Consider the following 23702-nt stretch of genomic DNA (forward strand, 5'->3'; position numbering starts at 1 on the left):
AGCTGTAATAACCTCCCTTCCAGAAACCCAAGTGCCTAACACACTTTAAAGCTTGAGGTATGTGTGGCTAGATGAAGGGGCAGATAACCTCTGCAGGAAGGCCTACAGTGTGGTGTGGGTGCTACGTGAGGAAAGCGGGGGCCTACCTGGACTGCATGTCTTGGGATTTGGACTGACAGGCTTCAGCAGGTGCCGCCAGGTGATGGGTCACGTGCTGCTGGAGCTCCACCAGCGACTGGTAGTACTGCTGCTGCTGCTGATGCTGCTGCTTGAAGCGAGACAAACTGAAAAACAGGCCTAAAATGGCTTTCAGATTCCCATTCCTGATTTCTGCAGAGAAGAGACAAGAGAGCAAAACCAATCCTGAGTTTCAGTTTTGGACAAGCAGCCCTCGCTTGTGCAAGAGATCAACGGCAAAGGCAGCACAAAGGGGAATCAACAGCAAAGCGTTCAAATGCAAGCATCATCATCCAAAATGTTGATAGAGCGACCAAAATATTCCAGCTCTGCAGGGTGCAGGATCTGCTTTTAAATGTACATAAGGTACAGCTAGCAGAGGGGTAAACACTGCATTATTTTCTGATGTGGCTAGACTAAACATCATTCAGCTCTATTGGTGTCTGGCCTCTGAACTGCCCAGGTTCACTTTAAATCATGACAAAGGCCTCCACCATTTGGACGTGCAATTAGCTCAGTTGAGCACCTGCCCTACAGAGCATTATATATGAATAGCTGATCCCTTTAGTACAGAAGAAATTGAAGTGAGGCCTGAAATGCTATATAGAGTACTATAAAATTAGATGTAGCGTATCCGCCTAAACTCTCAAGGCTCCACTTACAGCCTTTCCCATTCTGTGGTGGCGGCAAAGCTTTCTGGGGCCTGGGATTCTTTTGATGTGCTTCTGCCTCAGAAAAACATACAGCTTCCATCAGGTTGTGCATGGAAAGCACTGCATTAGGAAGGTTTTACCCAGCTAAGCAAACGCCCCTCATCACCTGCAGGCAAAACCCTGGCACTGTTATCCAAGGCAAAGCCTGCAGACAATGCATAACAGGGATGTTCTTTCGTTTGAAACAGCAGGCAATATCAAAGACATCGTCTACATCCTTCCATGTCCCATTTTAAATGAAACTAAAAACCCACAAAATTTCATTTTTTGTTTTTATTTTGAAACAGTGCACATGAGCTCAAATAGCGCACACTATTTCAAGTTAGTGCATACTAATTTGATTTATTGCATACTGTTTGAATTTGTAGGCACTAATTTGCTTTAGGGTACAAAACTTAAAAACAAAAAAAGATAGGAAACGAAACTAAAACATGAAAGCAAAGTAACACAATGTCTTGTCACACACCCCCACCTAATGCACAGGGTTTCCGTTTTCATGCTGACTTGCACACACTGTACTGACACACCCATAGCACTGCCAGCCCCTGAACTCCACAGGGAGCTTCCCCTTTCCAATCTGCATTCAGACCTAGGAGTACAAAATACCCATGGGCCTGCAAGCCACACCCCCATTCTAAATATCCCCCCCTCCCCAAGCACTGAAGAGCAGGCTCCTGATCCCGTTTTACTCTCAAGCACTGTGCATGGTCATTCCTTGTAAATAATAAATCAAATACTGCTCCTAAGAGTACTTCCTTTGAGTCCACTGATTGACCTTGCCAATTCCCACTACAAAGCACAAGTGATAGGAATGAGACTCCTGCAGATAAGGGAAAGGCAGGTATCTTGTATGGGAAGGTGTTTTGCTTTGGAGAGAGAATTGATCAACTTTGGATGGCTTTGATTTGCATGCAAGATGGGAAGAAGCTATTATGAGCACAGCACAGCAGATAGGCAGTATTCAAGAGTTACTCAAAAACCTATTGCACACTCCCTTGCTACTGTTAAATCATTTCTATAATGCTACCAGACATATGCAGTGCTGCACAGAAATGCGTAAGACAGGGCTTCCCAAACTTTTAGCCAATGTGATCCCATTTTAGCACACGACCCTAGAGGACAACCAAACCTAATTAGCGGGGGTGTAGTTCGCCTCCAACGATCCCTCCACTCACCATTCCTGCACTCCAACAGATCCCCTCTATCAGCCTCCATCCCCACCAGAGGGCCTCTCGAGCTCTGCCCCTCCAGCTGATCCCCTCTTACACCCCCCCCCCCAGTTCCTCTCCCCTTCCCAGCCTAGCCTCTTGCTCACCCACTCCAGCTTTTTACATCCTCCCCAACGAACCTCCCTCACCTCCAAGCCATTTTAGTAACCCCAATTGATCATCTGTTATCCCCTTCCTCTCTCTTTTCTCACATACCCCACACCCTCAGTTGATAGCTCCTCTCTTGCATCCCCCTCTCACCTTCCACAGCCAATCCCTCTCCCACTGATCCAACCCTTCCTGTATCTGATCCCTCCCTTCAAACAGCCCCCATCCACACATCCCCTTGACCAGGATCAGCAGCAACATTTTCCTTTGGGCCTCAGGCGATAAGTGGATGACAAATAATGGGAAGAGAGGGCAGGCTGATGACAGGGGCAACAGTTTTCTCTTAGGTAGGTGCAGTGATGAGAGAGGATAGAGAAGAAGCGACAACCTGCGCAGACCTACCTGCTCTACCACTCTTCCCCAATGGCTGGTCCAATGCCTGATGTTGATCTGCAACCGGCAGCAGCATTAGTAATGAAAGTCAGTAAAAGCTCACAGGCCCTGCAGTGGCCCCAGTCCCTCCTCACACATGGCTTCCTGTGAACGTGGAAACTCAAGCGAGGGCGGGACCACTGCAGGACCTGAGAGTGCACGCTAACTCAAAGATCCCATGATGATTTCCACTACTGGTGATGTCTGGAGAGGACTGCCCTTTGAGGCATTTGTGACCCCGGCTGGAGGTTTTGTGACCCCCATTTGGGGTCCCGACCCACAGTTTGGGAAGCTCTGGTATAAGAGATGGTCCCTGCTCCATGGAGCTTACAGTCTAGTCAAGACACACAGACAAGGCAAACGCAGCAAATGAGGGCTTCTGGTTAAAATCAGCAAGGCCATGACTGTGAAGAACAAGAATGAGGTAGGAGTGTAGGAGGACTGGGGAATCTAGTCAGGAAGGGACAACTTTATCCAACAAAGTAAAGCTGCAAGAAATCAGGCCTTGGGCCGTCTAAAAGTCTACAGGATATAAGAAAAGCAAGGAGGGCAAGAGTGAGGTAAGTAAGCATTAGCACAGAAGCTACAAAGTATTCCCATACGAAGCCCTTTTTACTGTTGTATGCTACAATAAATGTGTGAGACATTAGCAACCTATAGCGTAACAAGTAACCAACATGCCCCCAAAAAAATCCAAAACAGGTGTCATTACTCCTATACTGAAAGTAACAAGGGGATACACCAAGGACTGCCTACTTTAGCAGTAAAATGCTTTTATTGAGGTCCATATTCAAAGGCATTTAGCCAAATAACTCAGAAATTATCCAGCTAAATAAATAAATGGGTATTTCTCAGATTAAAGTTTAGACTTCCAAAGTTAGCCAGATAAGTTTCTTTGGACGGTGACTGAATATGGGCTTCACTGATTTTATGACGGTACTGTATTTTGTTAAGTTTACTTTGTAACCCGCTCAGGGACCTCTTGGATATGTAGTGGGAAATCAAGACAGAATTATAAATACACAAAATGCTTTTTCTATTTTTAGTGCTGATTCTCCTTAGAGTAGGAGTTAGTGTGATGCTTCACCACTGATGCACATGCATTGGACAAACTTTTGTTATGTGTGGGGTTTTTTTTAGTTCAACCAAATTCAGTTTTCTGTCTGGAGACTTCTCCAGGATGGGAGCTGAAGTTATAATGCTTAACTCTGACTGGATGTACTATTTCTTGACTGTGTTTCATTAAAATATATATATATTGATATATATTTGATAATAATTGAATAAGACAGCTCCCCAAACCAGTGATATAGCAACTTCATCAACAACAGACCTTGCAAAGTGATGGATTCAGTCTTCCATCTTCCTTCAATAGCTGAGAGCTGATGCTTTAAATGTTTCTTTTCAGTGTAGCTTGAATCACAGCCTCAGTGCAGTCCACAAGCCTTACCACATCTTACATATTCGCTTTCTAATGTACTGTAGTTTCTCTTGATTTTCAGCCCAATTTTAACAGCAGATATCCTTTATTTGGAAAAACCTACAAAGCAGTTTCTTTCCCTACCAAGGGCATAACATGCACATTTCAGAATATGAGCAAATAAAAGTGCCAATATATGGGAACTGAAGACTTGTAACAAAGTTTCATTGTAGGTTTGCCATCAAAAACAACTTGCTGTGTGACCAAAACCCATTGTTCATTAAGGATAAAATGACTTCTGGCTACCATGATTCATCAAGATCATATTGTGTGATACAAAGCAGCATAACACCCTTGTTTTTCAATTTTTAATTGCTGGTACTTGCTAGAGGTTTCTTTTGCTGAACACCAAACAATAGCTCCAAAGAGAACATCCCTCGTTCCACCACATCAAAGCTTCCCAAATCAGGGAAGCATGATGTGTTTTTTGGATTCATCTTGAACTGTTCACATTTTGGATCCTTGACTCCTAGGAAAATGTGGAAAGCAAGAGGAGGCATCTAGCGAAGCTTGAGGAATGATCTGCAGTCTGGCAGCTAAGATCTAATGCTAAAAAAATGCAGAGTAATGCATTTGAGATGCAAAACTCCAAGGGAAAGGTACAGGATTGGAAGTGAAATTCTTCTAAGCAGAAAGAGTGAGATCTGGGGGTGATTGTATTTGATGATCTTAAGGTGGACAAACAAACTGATAAAGCGACGACAAAAGCCAGAAAGCTGCTTCGCTGCATAGGGAGAGGAATGGTCAGCAGGAAAAGGGAGGTGATACTGCCCCTGTATAAGTCCCTGGTAAGACCTCACTTGGAACGCTGTGTACAATTCTGGAGGTCCCTCCTTCAAAAGGATATGAGCCGGTCCAGAGGGTGGATACTAAAATGGTCAGTGGTCTTCGTTCTAAAGCATATGGGGATAGACTTAAAAATCTAAGCATATACACACTAGAGGAAAGGCGAGATAGTTAAATATCTCTATCATATCTCGCCTATCTCAAAGGTTTCCATGCACACAAGTTAAGCATCTTTCAATGGCAAGGAGGCTTTAGAATGAGGAGGTGTCATGGGATGAGGGTGAAAGGGAGTAAGTAGATTCAGGAGTTATCTTAGGAAATATTTTTTTTTTTTACAGAAAGGGTAGTGGATACATGTAACAGCCTCCCAGTGGAGTAAGTGGAGACAAAAACAGTATCTATAATTCAAAAAACCATGGGGTAAATACAGGGGATCTCTAAGGAAGTGATATGAATTTTAAAGCTAAATTAATTGGACAGATGGGCAGACTAGATGGGTTATATGATTTTTTCTGCTGTCAAGTTCTATGTTTCAATGATCCAACATTATTCTTTTTTCATTACCATGGCATTTTCCGATCTCCCCTGCAATAATTTTACATGAGATATTTGCTTTCTTAAAATAAAAAAAACCCAAAAACACACAAAACAGAAGTATGAGCAAAATATTGACATTCTGAAGACTGTAGCTAGTATGGCTACTTCAAACATACGTTTTCTGTGCCGGGCTCCATCCAATGATGTCACCCATGTGTGGGGACTACCCTCCTGCTTGTCCTAGCAGAATATTTCTTACAAAGCCTGCCTTGCAGCTCAAGCAGTGAGGAATTCAATTCCTGGGCCGGGCTTCTACTCCTGGGGCTGGCAGGGGCCGGGGAGGCTCTGGGAGGGAGGGAGTCCCAAGCCATAGCACAATGGCAAATACCTGGCCGAGGCCTGGCAATGGATGGGCTGAGTTGGGCAAATGATATACAAATAGGGTAATAAGCTGGTTCAAATCAGCTGAAAAACCCAAAGGGAACAGAAAATACTGAGCCCGAAAAAATGTAAAAAGAAGACCATTTCTTATTGTGGAGCAGACTACACATGGGAAATTTCCCGGTCCATATTGCTCAGCCATTAAACAACCTTTTTTCAAGCAACATCCCCTGTCCCAGGAGGTGGTGAATATGGGCTTCTATTAATCATGTTAAATATAAACCAGTATAATCAGCAACAATTATCTCATGAAGTAACATGATGGCTGTAATACTTACAGCGAATGTGAACATTATAGCCTATAATTATAGATTCATCTCTCATAGCCTAACAGGATGGCTCATGCTGTGAATATGTATAAGGGGTTCAGTATACACGCATATGGCTCTGTTTAGAGACGTTCATGCTTCCTCAAAATAGGTCTGTCAAACAATTCACCAAAGTCAGAAAGGTTCTGACTGCGCACTGCACCTCTGAGGAAATCTGGCTTCGGATTTTATTTTTGGCTTGGCAGTTTTCCTCCTGCACGTTTAGGCTTTCAGCTCAGTGAGAAGCAAAGCTGGGATATGACACCATGATCCTTCATTCACAAGAACCTGAGGATTTTTTGCCCTATTATATATCTGTACCCTCCCCCATTCCATTTAGTGCAGCCGGGGCAGCGACGGTCCTAGGCCGGGAGGCCTTGCACCAGGGCTCTTTCTGGAACCCCTGCAATCATGGGCACAAAATCCAGCCAGTGGGTGGCGCCACCGAGCGATGACTGGGGGGGGGGGGGGGGGGGGTGCAAGCTTTCACAGTCAGCCCCAGAAGGAATCAAACCCAAGCTTTCTGCATGCTGTACCTGAGCCACTGGGCCAGCCTTTGCTTTGGAATTTTGAAAACTTCAAAATGGATTGTGGATCCTCTTCAAATGTTTTCAAAAATCTCTACTGCCTAGTTTTTCCACTCAGCTTCAGACTTCCTGAATCCCTTTCAAATTTTCCCCTAAAACCGCCAGTCAAAATCTGATGGATTTGCCTAGTGGCAAGTCTTACTCTCGCCTTGTCTTTGACTTCAAATTGTTGACAAATTGATTACGTTGCCACACAGCATCCCATTTTATACATATATATATATATATATATATATATATATATATATTTTTTTTAAGTCTACAGAAAGACAACACCTTATATGTTCCACTAAGTCTGAGTTTCACTTTTAGATCCATTTCAAGACATAAGCCCCAAGGTTGTGTAAGGGTTTCTTACCTTCTGCAGAAAGACCTTGGACATTTACTCCCCTGGCTGCAAGAAAGCTGAGACAGACATCAACATTCTCAATCTGTAACAGAGCAAGCAAAAAGAGTTCGGGACTTAAGGTCAGTTTTTTAAAGTGTGCCAAAGTGAGAATACGGCAAAAAAAAAAAAAAAAAAGTAAATAACTAAAAGGAATGAATACTTCACATTCATCACATACTACAGCCCTCACCAAAGTTTAACAAGAATGATTACTGCTAATTGGGGGAACAGCCATAAAGCAGTCATTGTCCGCTTTGGTGCTCATTAAACAATTCATAGAGGCCTGAGGCATAACGCCATGCAGGCTGACCAGCAGCCCGCCTACTTAACATAAAACTGAATTTTGTCTGTAGTACAAACGGGCAGCAAGGAATGTATCCACTCAGAATTAAAAGGGGCGGAGGGAGGGGGTCGGGCGAGTGACCGAGTGAATGAAAACAGTCAAATGTGCCCAAGCAGAGATCTGCTTAAAGCAAGATGTTAATCTATGAAAAAGAAAGATATTAGAATGGAAGTCATTGACATTATTATTACTAATATTATTACAATTTTTATTTCCTTATCATCATCCAACATGCACTTCTCATGAACTTCTGGTTAGCCATCCGTGCCAAGCACGGGCCATTAGGGCATCCGTGCCAAGCATGGGCCAATAGAGCAGCAGAAGTAGCATTTGTGTGCCCTGGGAGGCAAAATATGCAATCAAACCCAAACCAAGCGAGATCCAACTAGATTTGAGTTTGATGGAAATTTCAGATTTCATCCAGATCCACTGGGGAAAATCCATTAATTTTCAACATATGCACACGCAGAGGAACCGGTGAAATCCAATGGAAACATGAAAACTCCAGATCCGAAAAATCCAAATGCAGATCCAACAATCTGACAAATGCCACTTCGGCTGTTTTGCATTTTCTTTAATAAAATGTTTCATGAATTCGACCTACCTTCCATTTTTTTCCTAGTTTAGTGACAAACCTGTTTTGAAGAAATTCAGGCATCTTACTGGGAAAGCTCGAGAGTGAATACAAGGAGCAAAGCTGGGAGGCACTTTCGTGTACAGAGACTTGCTACGGTACTTTTCCTATCTTCTCCTATTGGACAAGGATGTGTGAGACAACAAACGTAAATAAAGGCAGCCAACTACGATGATGCCTGATGACAACTGCCGGTTGTAGTAAGAGAAAAGGCCAAACGGAAAAGATATACTTCATCCACTTGCTTCTCCGAGTCCATTCTAGTCTACAGATTCTTAAGAGCATCAGTTGCCAAGGCGCCAGTATTACCAGGCAGCTAATGATGCAGAGATTCTGTCCAGCTACAAACTACAATTTAGTAAGGAACATTATTCATCTAATTACATTATTAGTGTTTCTTGGCTAATAAGACTGAGTGTCCCTAGCCCTGGAGGAATCTTCAAGCCAGTCAGGTTTAAGAAGCAGCAGGAGCAGACAGAGCTGCATTTTTAAGTACGGGCCAAGTGCCATGGTGTTTGAGTTAAATGATAATATGTACGAAAAACAAACTACTGGGAGCACTGAATGAGGAGACACTTACATCCATGGAGAAAGTTCTGGTCACGTTATAAACCATAAAACTTGCAGATGAAATGAACACCTTTACTTCCTGTGCAACTGCCACATTTTTCCTTGCTTCTTCACTACAGTTCCTCATGTCTCTCTACTTCCAACATGTGGTGGTCGCACGAACCTCTGACGAGCCACTGTATTTTGCATTAATAAATTTATATACAGCTTTCTTCCCTTACTGGGTCCAAGGCATCCTCAGGTAGATTTTAAATGTGTTGCTTGCGCAAAAACAGCCACATACACGTGTATATTGGCTGTGCACGAGCAGTGCAAATTTAAAAAAGCTGGGAAGTACACACATACATACTTGTGCCCATGTCAAGAACACAGTGGCAGAAAAGGGGCGGAGATTTTGGGCCAGAGGGATCCCAAACACCTGGGGGGGGGACGGGACAGGGCAGAGAGAGAGAGACTATTGATACTCTATATAGCTCCCACTCATGCCAATACAGAATGGTGCGCTCAGCTGACCGCACCGTTAGCCCCCATTTGGACGCGCGTTTTTGACGCGCTATTATTACCCCTTATACAGTAAGGGGTAAAATTTGGAATGGCTTCAGAGGGAGCCCCTTTTAAAAATCCCCAACAGACGGTAGAAGCAGGATTGGCATGCCCATGCGTGAGCCTACTTAAAATTTGGCTCACATGTGTGCACGGCCAGGCTGTTCTATAAGTTGTGCGCACGGGCTGACCTATGAGCGTCCACACGCCAGTTTGAAAGTTACCATCGTAGAGGCTAATTTTATAACAGCCTTCCAAAATCAGACAGTAAAAATGCATGAGACACCAAATTTCAAAGCAGAGTTGAATACACAATTCTGATTCAAAAATGAGCCCAGCAAATTTACCTGCACACAATTACACTTGCTACCGTGTGCACAGAAACATCTTCAGGAAAACTTACAACATTTATTATTTATTCAGTCACATTTGTATTCAGCCCATGCATGCGCTTAAATCCAAACCCCTCACCATCTCACCTTTGGGAACCCCTCTGCTCAGTGTGGGTATCCTTACATATGCCCCACAGTGAAGTCAGTCCCGGTGAGCTTTAAGGACTGAGTCCAGCACCAAAGGTGCCACTTTCTGGGGTATGTGCACACACATTTCTGTGCTGTTAGTGATTTTTGTTGCCTTCTAATTATTTATGTGACATGGAAGTCTATTTCTTTGGATGTCAGACCTATACCAGTAACTACTGGCCATGGACAGTAGGGTGATCTTGGTTACTTCTGACTTCACATGAGGTATGGTGACTGCTCTGATTTGCACGTTATCCCTTTAAATATTCTTGATGGTGCTAAGGAGGTAGTTGAGAAAATGTCCTCATTAATGCTCTGTCGATAAAAAAGAAAAAAAATAGAAGATTCCTGTCTTTTGATTTTTTGAGATCTCAGTCTCCTGATCTTTTGTGCGTTACTGAGACTTGGTATACCGACGAAGAAGTGGTTCCTACCAAGCAACTATGTCCTCCTGGCTATCGGCTTTTTCTTAAACATCATTTCCACAACTGTGGTGGAGGCCTTCTGATAGCGGTCAAACAGGACTTGGCCATAAGCTTTTGTGATGGGGCATTTGCCTACCTTTTGAAGTACTAACATTGTCATCGCCAGTTGTTGGTGTTTGCTGGATTTATAGACCTCCAGGTACCAGGCCTTCAGACTTTTTTCCTTTGAGTGTTTGATGAGATTGAATGTAAATCTGGAGTCACATATTGTTTTAGGTGACTTCAACTTGCGGGTTGATGTAGTACAGAGATCAATACCAGGTGAACAATTTCTTAGTGTCATGCGAGTTTGTGGGTGGAGCCAGATCATTTGTGAACCAAAGCATAGAGCCAGCCATGATTTAGACTTCATTTTTGCCCATCAAAAGTTTCTCTCTTTGTATCCATCTGGTGAGAGGCAAACTGTGAAAGTTTCAAAATTTCCCTGGTCTGACCATCGTCTGATTTCGGTGAATTGCTTTTTTATGATATCTGACAGGAGAAAGCTGAAAAATCACAATTTATTCAAAAACAAGGACATTCAGATATTGATTCCTTTTTCCCCAAATGTTTCCAATGTTGTAACAGCTGTAAACTGGGATGATAATCTTCTCAAAATTGCAGATGAACTGACACCAATTAAATGTGTTCCCATGCGTTGGGGATAAGTTCTTCCTGGTATATTTATTTATTGATTTTTGCGTTTTTGTATGCCACATTATCCATTGTACTAAGCGGCTCACAAGTAAACATTCATAAAAGTAAATCAACCATTTCCAAAACAAAGGTTGTACTGTTTTGTTTTGGTTTTTTTGGGGGGAGGGGGGTTTGTTTTGGGGGTTTTTTAAGAGTTTTAAAATATAGGGGTTACCTTTGACCTTGAACTAACAGCTTCTTTGCATAATATGAAACATCTATTATGTAGTTTGAAATTTAAATGGCATAAAACAATATTTGATCGATCAGAATCGCTATAAACAGTACCTAACAATATAAATCTGCCACATATGACACAAAAAAAAAACTTTTTTTGAGGAAAAGATTCAGCAAGCATACAATAATCCTCATGAACTGTTTAGGATGGTTGATCACTTCCTTCGGCCTAACACCAACAATCAGGCTGATTCATAGGCTTCACTGATTTCATGTGAAAGGTTTGCTACTTTTTTTGAGAATAAAATCCAAACTATTTAACCTAAGCTTCAGAATATTCCATTACATTCTGAACTGATTTATGGTGAATCCAAATGGGAGGAATTTCAATTGGTATCTATTTCTGAAGTGGTTCAAGTCATTCCTAAAATGATTGATACATCATGTCATATGAACCCTTGTCCAACCGCAGCATTAAAAATTGTTAGGGAGGAAATTCTTCTGCCCTGGTAAAAATTATCAATCATTTCTTTTCAGAAAGTTCTCTTCCTCAGAGCCGTGAACATGCTTCAGTTTTTCTACTCTTAAAAAATGCACATTCGGGCCGATACAGTAAGGAGCGGTAGGAAGACCTGCGTTAGTGCCGGATGCACCCGTGCTTGCCGCACGCACAGTCCTGCTCACCTACCGCTCGATACTGTATTTAAATAGCTTGCAAATGCAAGCCGCGTCCAAGAAGCGTCTGTGACGCGTTAGGCCCGCACAACCCATTTTACTGTATAGGCGCTTAATACAGCGCCTATACAGTATCCTGGGTGCGCTGGTACCTGTCATTTCAAATGTCATTGAGAGCCAGGAGAACCGGGACCTGCACGGGGGACCAATGGAAGCCGCTTTCGCCGCCGGGTGCCCCCTCCAGAGGACGGCAGAGAAGGCTGAAAGGGCTGAAAAAGCAACAAAAGGTAAGTTGGTACATGTCGAGTCGCTTCGGGAGGAGGGGATTTTAGGTTTTTAGGTTTCCTTTTGGGGGAAAGTTTGCAGTCTACCCTTACCCCTGCCTCTAACGCAGGGGTAGGGGTAGGCGGTAAGTTAGCAGGTTAAACGCGCGGCAAAACTGCAGGTTAAAAAAGCGATAGTCGGGGCGCGCGTTACTGTATGGGAGGGAATAGCTAATTCGATCGTTTATATCTAATATATATGCCACGGGCGGAAGGGGTTACCCGGTGATCTAAAGAGGCGCTAAGAATGGGTTAAAGGGGATAGTGTATCGCGGGTTGGACTAACGTGGCCGAAAAGTGAGTAGAAAGCGGGTTAGAAGCAGGGTAACCGCGGCCCCACTTTACTGTATTGACCTGATTATTAGATAAAAAATGGCTCACAAATTATAGGCTGATCTCATTGTTACCTTTTTTAGCAAAAGTAACCGAAGCAATAATTTACAAAAATCTTAACGATTAAATGGTGGTCTTTCCCATCCTTCCAATTCAGATTTAGAAAATCCGTAAACACAGACATACTTTTAATTTCCACAACTGATAGGTTCCTTCGTGAATTCAAAGCCAGACAGAGCTTTGTTCTCATTTTATTGGCTATCTCAGTAGCCTTCAATGAGATTCTAATACACCGGCTGAAGGCCTTTGGGATCACTGGCAAGGTTCTTTCTTGGTTTACGTCTTATCTTTCTAACCAGCAGCAACAGATTCGTATTGCATCCACCACTTGTGGGCCCAAGATTCAGACTGGGGTTCCACATGGCTCGGCTCTTTCTGTCATTCTCATCAATACCTATCTAGCACCTCTCTGTTGTGTCTGATCTACTGTTGGTTTGCACTGTTTTTTATATGCTGACAATATTCAGTTCTTTCTTTTCTGCTCAGACATGACTTTTCGGTTTGTATTGCTTTTCCTGTTTACAACCTTGATATGGCTTTCACATAGAAACTGTTTGAATCCAATTTCTCATTATGCCTTGCCGTTGAAGCAGAGAGCAATGTTTGAGTTGCATCAAAGTATCAGTCTTATTGGTTAAGGGTAGTAACTTCCACATTAGCTAGTTATCCCCCCATACTTGTTTCCCCAGACTGTAAAAGACGGCACCTCATTGGTCACTGTATGAATCTAATAAACTGTTCCCCCCTGCCATTCAAGCAGAGAGCAATGATGGAGTTGCATCTTCAGTATCAAGGCTTATTGGTTAAGAGTAGTAATCGCTGCAGCAAGTTACTCAATGCACTCTTTTCTTCATTTCCATCCTTTAGTCTTTAGGGATCCACAGGATTTATCCTACATCCTTTTGAATTCTTTTACTGTTTTGGTTTTCATCACCTTCTCCATCAGGGCATTCTAGGCTTCCACCACCCTCTCCATGAAGAAATATTTTCTGATGTTGGTTCTGAGATGTCCTTCCTGGAGTTTCATTTCGTCACCCCTAGGTCTCCTGATTTCTTTCCAATGGAAAAAGTTTGATGTTTGTACATCATTAAAACCTTTCAGGTATCTGAAGGTCTGTATCATATCATCCCTGCGCTTCCTCTCTTCCAAGGTATATATATTCATATCCTTCAGCCTTGCCTCATAGGTTTTCTGATAATGACCCAACACATTTTGGTAGCCCTTCTCTGTCTCTATCCCTTTTGAGATAAGGGCTCCAGAACTGTACACAATACTTCAGGTGAGAGCTCACCAAGGACCAGTACAAGGGCATCACCACCTCCATTTTCTTACTGGTTATTCCTCTCTCTATGCAGCCCAGCATTCTTCTGGCTTTAGCTATCATCTTGTCACATTGCTTCGCTATCTTCAGATCACCAAAGACTATCTCCCCAAGATTCCGCTCTTGGTCCGTGCATATCAGCCTTTCCCCCATCACATACGGCTCTTTTGGATTACTGCATCCCAGATGCATGACTCTGCACTCCTTGGAATTGAATTGCAGCTGCCAAATCTTCGACCACTCTTCATTCTCTCTACTCCTTCAGGTGTGTCCACTATGTTGCAGATCTTGGCATCAACCGCAAATAGACAAACGTTACCGTCTATCCCTTCCACAATGTCGCACGCAAAAATCTTGAACAGAACCAGTCCCAATACCGATCGATCCCTGTGGCACTCCACTTAACATGGCTCTCTCTTCAGAGTAGGTTTCATTTACCATTACTAAATGTTGCAAAAACTGAGGTTATAATCTTTGGAAGATTTGTTTCAGCAGATAAGCTTTCAAAGTTTGTTTTTGACTGCAATTTAAGTTTGCACCTCAAGTAAGCACAGTAGTGAAGGTTACTTTTTTTTTTTAATTAAAATGAAGACACTGAGTAAATTTAAAACCTCTACTAGAACCGAAAGACTTTTGAACAGTTTTGTGGGCACTGATACTTACTGACCTCGACTATTGCAACTCCTTGTATATGGGGTTGCCACAGTCAATGCTTAGAGTTCTGCAGGTTGTACAAAACTCTGCTGTTCACATTCTGATAGGTACAGCCTTAGTCATTTTTCTTCTGTACTGCAAGATGTACATTGGTTTCTTGTTGATGCCAGAATAAAATACATGATTGTCTCTATCATTCATAAGTTTCTGGATAATTTAAGAAATTACTGAAGACATTCTTGTTTCAATTGGTCTATTTGGGATTTTTCTGGCTTAATTTATGTTTTTATCTATGCCTTTGTTTTTGTCTTTTCGCTTTGTTCGATTTTACCATAAACCACTCTGAACTTTGCCTATAGTGTTTAAAATAAATAAATAAACAATAAATACTTGCATATCGGGCAGGCAATTTTGTCAAAGATCATTTTGGCAGGTAAAACACTTACCTGCAGAAATACCTCTGAAAATTACCCTCATGTGAGGCAATTTTCAAAAGGCATTTACCTGGATAAAAGCTATTTTCTCTGAAAATTGACCACCCTTCTTCCAGTAAAAGGACATGCATATTTTCACCTACAGGAAGAGTATATAGGCTCAAAGTAGATAGGGGTTAGGTCAAGGGAGGCAAGACCACACATAGTTTTGCAATCTCAAAGCTACGCGCGTTGTTTATCAGGGGGAAAACATCCACTGGCTTCCTGTCCAATGGTGCATCAAATACAAACTAATCATGCTGGTGCATAAGCTCCTCTCGATGGGTCACATCAGTTTTAGGATTCTGTAGTCCCATATGTACTCTTAGCTCGCCCATCTGGGTTTTTGGCAGTACCTTCACCTTGGCTTGCACACCCTGTTGAGACCCGCGAACGGCTTTTCTTATTGTTGACCCCCTCTGCTGGAACTTTTTTTTTTTTTTTTACTTGAATAGCTGCGATCTTTGCCTGATGCTCAAGTTTTCAGAAAGGCATTGAAAACTTTTCAGTTCCACAGTCCCTTTGAATCAGATAGTGAGGCATTACAAGAATATGCAACTTTTCCAGGCACAGCTCAGCAATTTTTATGCTATTCTGTTAGATTTGTTTGTCTTGATTTTATGCATGTTTTCTGTTCCCCACCGCAAACCTTTGAGCGTGCAAGTCACACATTTTTTAAATAAATAAATAAATCTCTGGGAGTCATTTTTTCCCCCCTAGGAAACTTTCAAAGGGAAAGTATGTGCCTTTCAGAATTAGGACAAAATCTACCGGTAAAAGCATCTAGGAACTTTGCAACTACTCGCCCCCATAGTAACCACTTCTAGAACAGGACCTGCTCATCTTAGGCAGTGCATTTTTGGCTGATGACCTGTGTCAGATATCTACTAGCCCTACCAACCGATGAGGTCATGGGCCAGGAAAGCAAAAGTTGAGATGAATCATCCATGTCAACTGCTCCGCCACCAACAGGGCACGAAGTAATCTTAAAAAACAAAAGAGAGATCACGCACATGCGTAGAAAATTCTTCTCTCACATTCACAAGGAGACACTTTTAACAGATTTCTTGGGACAGCTCCTTCACAAGAAAGCAATTATAGCTACCCAAGAGTAACGGTCCATTTATACAGGAGATGAAAAAGGGACTGTGGGTTATGTAGATGTTATAATTATAACAAAAATAATTCATCTCCTCTTGAATGATCACACAGTAAATTAGATCTTGCTGCAGATTAGGAAACTGGAAAGTTCCAGCCAGTATTTGTTTGCCCTATCTACTTCTGGTTGTTTCCTGAGACTCTATAAATCTCAATACATTAAAGTAATAACCGATAACCGGCTTCACTGGGGGAGCAATACCCTGTCTGTCTTACTAAATTCTTTTCAAAAGGAGACATGACGACACATTAAATATTGGCAAAAATGTGTTATGTAGGATGTCTTTTTGTCATTCAACCTAAAAAGCAGATTAAAAATTGCACACCATACCCAGAAGGGAAGTTAAAAAATGAAAGATCTGTCTGTACTCAACTCATTTTTAATGAAACTGCATCACTGAAATGTCTGAAAATTAAAGTCTCCCTCGAGAACAGAATTATTCTTGGTTTTCAGTTCAGAAAGGAATCCTTTGAGCGTAGATTAGTATACATGGAATTCATTTCACTATCCATGAATACTCTGGATGATCAATTATCAGCTGATTAAAACACTTGCAGCTGTGGGGCTTTTTCCGCTTGCTGCATCACACTCGGGGGGGGGAGGAGAGGGGCAAGGAAACTTTGGCAAGAAAGAAGCGGCGAGAGTTTATGGTTCGACGGACTGGCACAGGAGGGGACACAAAGAGCTTTTCCTGCCTCCATCACAGCTGGCACTGACCGATACCTCGTGGCAACTTTTCAAGCCTTCGCCTTCATTTGCAGTCAGAATGGAGAGAACGGTGCACTGAAAACGAAAACCTCTGCCCCCCCCCCCCCCCCAATAATACACTATTCACACAAAAAATCCTTTTCACACTAGAAGTGGTCCCTGCACAACAGATTCAAAGGGCTTTTTTTTTTTACTTTTATCACAAAATATAATTTTCAAACTGTCTGTTGAAACAAAGATCACATGTCCTTTTTACCCTCAGGGCTTTGCATCAATTCTCGGAGAACGTCTACATGCACCTTCATTCTGAAACATGTCTTTCTGCAGGTAGAATTTTGCTGGAAAAGTACATGCAAAGATTTGACAGCGCAGTCTACTTTTCCCTCCCTGTCGCCAACACGCCCCTGGGAGCGCCTCCTGCCCGTAAGACTAAAGGCACAGGCATGGTGGAACAACAGATGGACTTTCAGCTGTCTTGAAAAGGGTAACTCTCAGACAGCCAATTAGTGATTAAGAAATCCTTAATAAAGTGAAGTAAACACAGGTAAAACATGTTTTACTCATATAAACCACTTTGAAAACTGGCCCGATAATGCCTACTTCTGAACGTAATCTGCTTTGAAGTGGCTGAAATGCAGACCATAAATCAAATAAAATAAATAGTGCCTTCTACTGGTGTCCAAGAACTTACTGCGATTCGGTAGGGGCATGCGTTAACCTACAAGGTACTGTACCATCAATCACAGGTAACATTTTAAATAAATTGTGTTATTGTGTGATATCCCTCCCGATATGTCAGAGAAAACTCCTGTGCTAATTAAACACATATCGCTGCTCTATATCCCATGATTAATGTGGAAAATAAACTAAAGATGCACCTATTGGTAGGGCAGCATGGGGAAGACTGGGGCACCAAGCATTTATTCACTGACTACACTGACGGCTCTTGCAACCAAAATGTTCAACTGGATACCTTCCCTAAACGCTACATAAAACAATAAGAAAAAAAGGTGTCTTTAAAAATCCTTGAAACCATTAATCACCTCGCACCACTATCTCTCCTGCTTCCACCAATTAAAATGCCATGGAGTGGAAGGTACAGCAAGATTCTGGTACCAATCTTTGCAAGCAGTACAGTATAACCCAAAGGACCTCAGGATGCCCCAGTGCTGCACAGTCTCCTTTAACACGTGGCTATAGACGTCTTAAGAGACGTGAACATGTGCCAGAAGTCTAGCTGTCTGCTCTGCATGCAAAACAAATTACACTAAGTCGATGTAGCAGAAAATAAACATCTGAAGCATAAGATCCTTATAGAAAGATCAAACATATTTCAAGAGGCTGAGAGAAGAGACAAATAATTCAACCTCTTGGTTCCAATAGTGCAGAATGACGTACTTAGCAAAGAAAGCCTACATGCATGAAAACCTGCTAAGCTGGCTTGCTAAAATAAACACCGAATTTCAATCAGTCACTTTCAATAATGTTAACATTAACCCATGGTTGACAATTACATCTATAGCACAGCTTAAGGCTTCAACTGAGTCACTTAAACAAGTTAATTGGGGTTCCCTAGCTCCAATACTATTATACAAGAAATTAGTTCGTCACCAAAGCCCCCCCCTGCCCCTCATGACCTCCCTCCACCACCAAAGAGAGAGAGACCCAGGCGATGCACAATAAAATTGAGAATAATTTTCTAACAACTGCATGTAGCAGCATATGGCAGTGCACAGTTTTACCTTGCTATTTTATAAGCCGCACGTATCTTTACCCTGCAACATTCACAAGTGTGTGCTTACGTTCGAATGTGTGCAATACACTGAAAGTGAATATTTCAGTGTACTGAACTTATGTACTTTTCCTATCTATTTTTAAAATATACACAAGCATATTTTATGTGTGAGAGTAAAACATGCGGGCTATAAATGAAATTAACCAGTTTACCAATTAGTTCACCCAGTCCTTCTCCAGGTCATCGGGACCCTCCTGGTTGATCAGCTCGAATCCCCGCAGGCCACCCAGATCTCCCACCCAGGCAGTACTACACAATAAACAATTTAATATCACTTACACCAGAAAATTAGCAGGTGTAAAAGTACAGGAGCAAGCTGGCAAATGTACACACGCAAGTGTCTTTTAAAATAGCAACTTAATGCACAAGTACTGGCCCTGCTCCAGAATGCCACATGTGTACATGAAAGTGAAAATTCACACTTTTTTCTTTAACTTTTAGAAAATATGGAATATGCGAGTTGAGGCTACCTGTGTGCATTTTTGCTAATTTTTACACACTTGGAATGTTTTGAAAATTCCCCTACAAGATTTTGCATACGTCGAACTGTGAACGTTTGGCAACCTTGAACATTTACAGCAAGTGAGTTGGTTTTAAAGGAATGTGCAGCCATTTCACACAATTACTTTTATTCTCTAACAGCTGTTGAGAACGAAAGGCAACAGCGGCCTGATGTCATATAGATCTACACAAGAATTACATTCTAAAAAGGGGCACCACGCTTATTGCGGCATTCCAGAGTGAAGCCACCTCATTTTACTAACCAAGGACCTTGGGATTTGAACCTATGATCTTCGGGCTCCACTGCAACAAAGCTACACCAAGCTAGGGAAGCATCTCCTGTTACCAGCCTAGAATGCTTTTCATTTCCCTCTTCTTATGGCTCAGCCCTAGGCCTTGCATGCCTGCCACGGCTGCACCCTTGAACTGAAGAATTCCCAGCAGATGGTGAATGGTATTCCATGACATACTGGGCTTGCTTAATGAAAAGTTCTCCTATTTTTGCCTATGGGAATAGCTTCTCTTACATCAGGCCCATTCTGTCAGTTTGTATTGACTGAAATTAATTGTCCCCACAGGGCATTAGGTTCTCAAATTCACTCCTGAGTTTTCAGGATATCTACAATGAATATTAATGAGATACCTTTTGTATGCATTTGGTCCGAGAACTTGAATAATTTGTAGGTACTGGTTGCCCAGAAAACCAAACTTGTGGGCTCTCAAGGACGGAATTTCTAAACTGTTTATTTATTTATTTTATTTGTTGATTTTTATATACCGACATTTGTCGGAACATCATGCCGGTTTAAACTATTGCCATAAAAAACAGCTTCCCGTTGCTGTATGGCATACTGTACCATAATTGAGTTGTCTCAAAAGCTGAACACACCTTTATAATTCAGGCATCAATCCTGTATTATGCCAGCAAGACAGAATGGGAAGTATGTTGCACTATTCCACTTAGAAATGCATTAATTTAAAATATGAATTAATTTGTGGCAGCAGTATATATATATATATATATATATATATATATATATATATGTATAAATATACTATATATATAAATGCATGTAGGAGTAACGTCATTGATATCTTGAAGAATATTGCTCACTTTGTATAATTATGCAGCTAACAAGACATGAACATCTCAATAATTATACTTAAAATGTCTCCATGATACTTATTAGCAATTAATAAACACGTTATATTATCACATTATCATTCACTCCATCACATGAGCTCCACTCACTGCCCATTCACACAAACGGTTAATAGTAAAAGAGTTTTCCTTTATATATTGTGCAATAACCTCTAAACATTACCTATATTGAATTGTATACCACTATGAATATCACATATGCTGAATGAAAATACTCAAATGCGATGTTTACAAAATTAGTTTCAGTACATTTCAATACCCTGTTCATCGAATCCACAGCAATCACAGTAGTAATCTAAATACGTTTATAGCCTTAAGTTTATAGTATGTTAGTTGAATCTCATATTGGGTTGGTCAAGTCCCAGGTAAATTTGTTATGATCGAACAACAACTTGGATAACAACTGATCACATTAACTGATCTCAATAAACTGCTGCCCCAGAACCTCAGCATGCAATCAGACAATGACTTGTTTACTCATTTTTTGCTGGAAGTTCAACATCATCTTTGAAACCTAAATAATATTGCACAGTAGGGTGGTGGTGTTGTACTGATGTGCACTAATCAGTAGAGAGATCTCTCAGGATAATCTGTGCCGATGAGCTCGAACTTGTAACACAGTGTGACAAGGCAGTGACATGAGCCAGAGGAATGCTGGGGTGCAGAGGAAGAGAGCGAACCAGTAGAATAAGAAAAAAAAAAAAAAAGGTGATAATGATGCTGAACATATCTCCAAAAGGGTACGGAAAGTAGAATCAGTTCAAAGAGGGATTACCAAAATAGTTTAGCGTTTATACAATAAGCCCAATGAAATGAAATATACACACATATATACATACACTAGAGGAGAGGAGAGAGAAGAGGACATGGGAAACAGTCAAAACGTCAAAAGGTATTAATGCAATAAGGCACAAGCAATGAGTCTTTTTCAGTGGACAAGAAATCATAGCATGAGATTGAAAGTTAGACTCAGGAGTAACGTAAGGAAATAGCTCTTCACAGAAAGGGCGGTAGGCAGGTCATAAAAACACCTCCTAGTAGAAGCGGAGGCAAAAAGCGTATTGGAATTTAAGAGCAGATGGGAAAGAACGGACAGAAAAGATCCTTAGTTTTGGGGAAGGGCATGGGAAGCCTCAGTTCTGCGACTCTGTGGTAGGAAGACGGGTTGACTGCATTCTGCGCTTCTATCTTAATTCTGTATTCCTCAAGACCACAGCGTGCTAAACCACTGCAAGCCAAACTGTTTCCAGAAGCAGCCTTCCACCAAAGCCACCAGGGAATCAGCTTGTGCCTTCGCATTGTGCACCTGCCCAAACTCACAGATTCTGGACTAATGTCCATAGGGAACGTACCCAGGCACTTTCCCCCTTTGCAGATGGTCCCAGAAAAACTACCTGTGCACATTTACAGCTGCTAATTTGTTGCACAGTGGTTTCTGGTATTTCTTTTTGGGGGGGGGGCGGAATATACCCCAACTTTTGAAAATATAAAAGTATGCTCTTAAGTCCAACCTCTGCTCACTGCCCTACGTGCATATGTTTACCCACATATAGTAGGGGAAATTCTTTTAAATGCCCAATTTTATGGAGAAAGCGCTGCTTCACTCATGGAAACATAAAATTCCCAGGTGCAGGCAATCCTCGATATCAAAAAGCACCGACTGCGAGGCGCTCTCGGAGCTTTCTGCTTGGTAGAATTCCCCCTCGTCTGTTTTTAAGTCTGAACAAACATGGTTCTGAAGGGTTGGAGGGCTTAAGTTCAAAGAATAACTTGCGGTTTTGCCTGGGCAAGAAGAAAGTAATTAAAACAATGTTTGTATATTCTGTGCCGGGCAAGTATTCAAACTGACAATACTCAGCTGAAGCTTCTAGTTACTGAACAGGAAAGAAAAATCTGAGAACGCAACCTCAAAAATTCATTGCCCAGAATCTAGTGAAACTGAATTATTGGGAAGAGGCAGGGCAGCAGAGACCACCAAGAGATTCAGGAATAAAAGACCCTTCCCTCCCCCACCAAAAAAAAAATCCATTCCAGCAGTAACACCTCCCCTTCCACTGCAAGGTTATGAAGGTCATCAGCTGAATGTGTAAATGGAAAATTAATCTCAGCTTCCTAAGCAAGCCCAGTATCTCCTACCTTCCTGAACTCCCTGCATTATTCTTTACAAAAGGGGGATTGTTTTATAATTGCTCATCTAAATAAGGCAGCAAATATGTGCATTAAGTTACACCAGTTTTCAGAGAGGACTTACGCAGGTAAGTCCACTCTAAAAACAATTATCTCACAACAATTACTGCTGCAGTTGTGTGCACAGAAAAGTTGCAGGCACACTTTCAAAAATGGAAAACCCTGCATGTAAATCCACCCCTCGGGAACGCCTCCAATCAGTTCAGGGAAACTTAGGTGCAAACAGGCAGCACGCAGGTGAATTTCTCACATAGCAGGTGGGCAATTCTGTAAAAAGCCACTTCTGCGGGTAAACACACAGAAATGCCTTTGAAAATGTTCCTCCCTGGGCTATTCATTGCCTTTTTTCTGTCTACCCTGAACAGATCATAACCTGGCTTGGTAATACGAAGGTGGCTACATCAGACATACACTGTTGCTTAACCTTTGTCATTTACACAGCTCCAACAGGAACAAAGAGCCTTGGAGGCTGAGTCACTAAAGTCCATGCAAAACTGTTTTTGCATGCACACAAAAAAAAAAAAATGCATTTAACATCCTAGCCACCAATGTAATATGCAGGGCATGCATAAAATAAAAGGCCCCCCTCCCCCCCGGTAAAGGGAGCATGGGTCTTTTATGCATACTCTACGTCATGAGCAATATCTTTAGGGTATGCACCCTGGGCATATCTGAATCTCTATCACTAACCGGTTCATAGTGTGTCCATTCTTATTATTTGATTCTCGAGTTTTGAACTGAGTTACACTAACCTAGGAAGCCACGCAATACCTGCGTCATTTTAATAGTTATCTCTGATCATATCTTAGACCTAATTTGTGCCAATTCCAAGAACTGTCAAGTCAATACTTCACACACACTGATCCCCTGGTCCAACCACCAACTAATAAAGGCGGAGATAACCCTCTTCAACCCTCCGTTGAAAACTACTAACAATAAGCCTAATTTCACATTTGGAAAAAAGATAAGACTTTGAAACACTTGCCGATGCACTAGAAAAGAAGCTCAAGATCTACAGCAATCCAATGCCACCTCAGCATGTGAATCCTGGGATCAAATTGAAAACAATATTGCTGATAATCTCAGTCCCGTCCAAACTAAAACTTTCAACACAGGAAGATATCCACCAAACAAATGAAATCTTTATACAATGAAGAACTAAAATGTGCCAGACAGCTCCTTAGAAAATCTGAGAAACAATGACGTAAACGACAATCATATGAATTTCTAGCAAAAC

General features: G+C 41.8%; 1 protein-coding gene across 7 annotated transcripts in view; it reads right to left on the reverse strand.

Annotated features, from left to right (window-relative positions):
* The window catches only part of NAV3 (neuron navigator 3), a 971329-nt gene that overhangs the window by 319929 nt on the left and 627698 nt on the right, over positions 1 to 23702 (reverse strand). For all 7 annotated transcript variants that reach the window (XM_029597136.1, XM_029597134.1, XM_029597135.1 and 4 more), the window contains 2 exons: positions 7136 to 7208; positions 147 to 330 (listed from right to left, as the gene is read on the reverse strand). In XM_029597136.1, coding sequence (XP_029452996.1) covers positions 147 to 330; positions 7136 to 7208 — 257 coding nt within the window. The remainder of the gene's footprint in view (positions 1 to 146; positions 331 to 7135; positions 7209 to 23702) is intronic.

This window comes from Rhinatrema bivittatum, chromosome 4 (assembly GCF_901001135.1).
Source record: "Rhinatrema bivittatum chromosome 4, aRhiBiv1.1, whole genome shotgun sequence".
NCBI lineage: Eukaryota > Metazoa > Chordata > Amphibia > Gymnophiona > Rhinatrematidae > Rhinatrema > Rhinatrema bivittatum.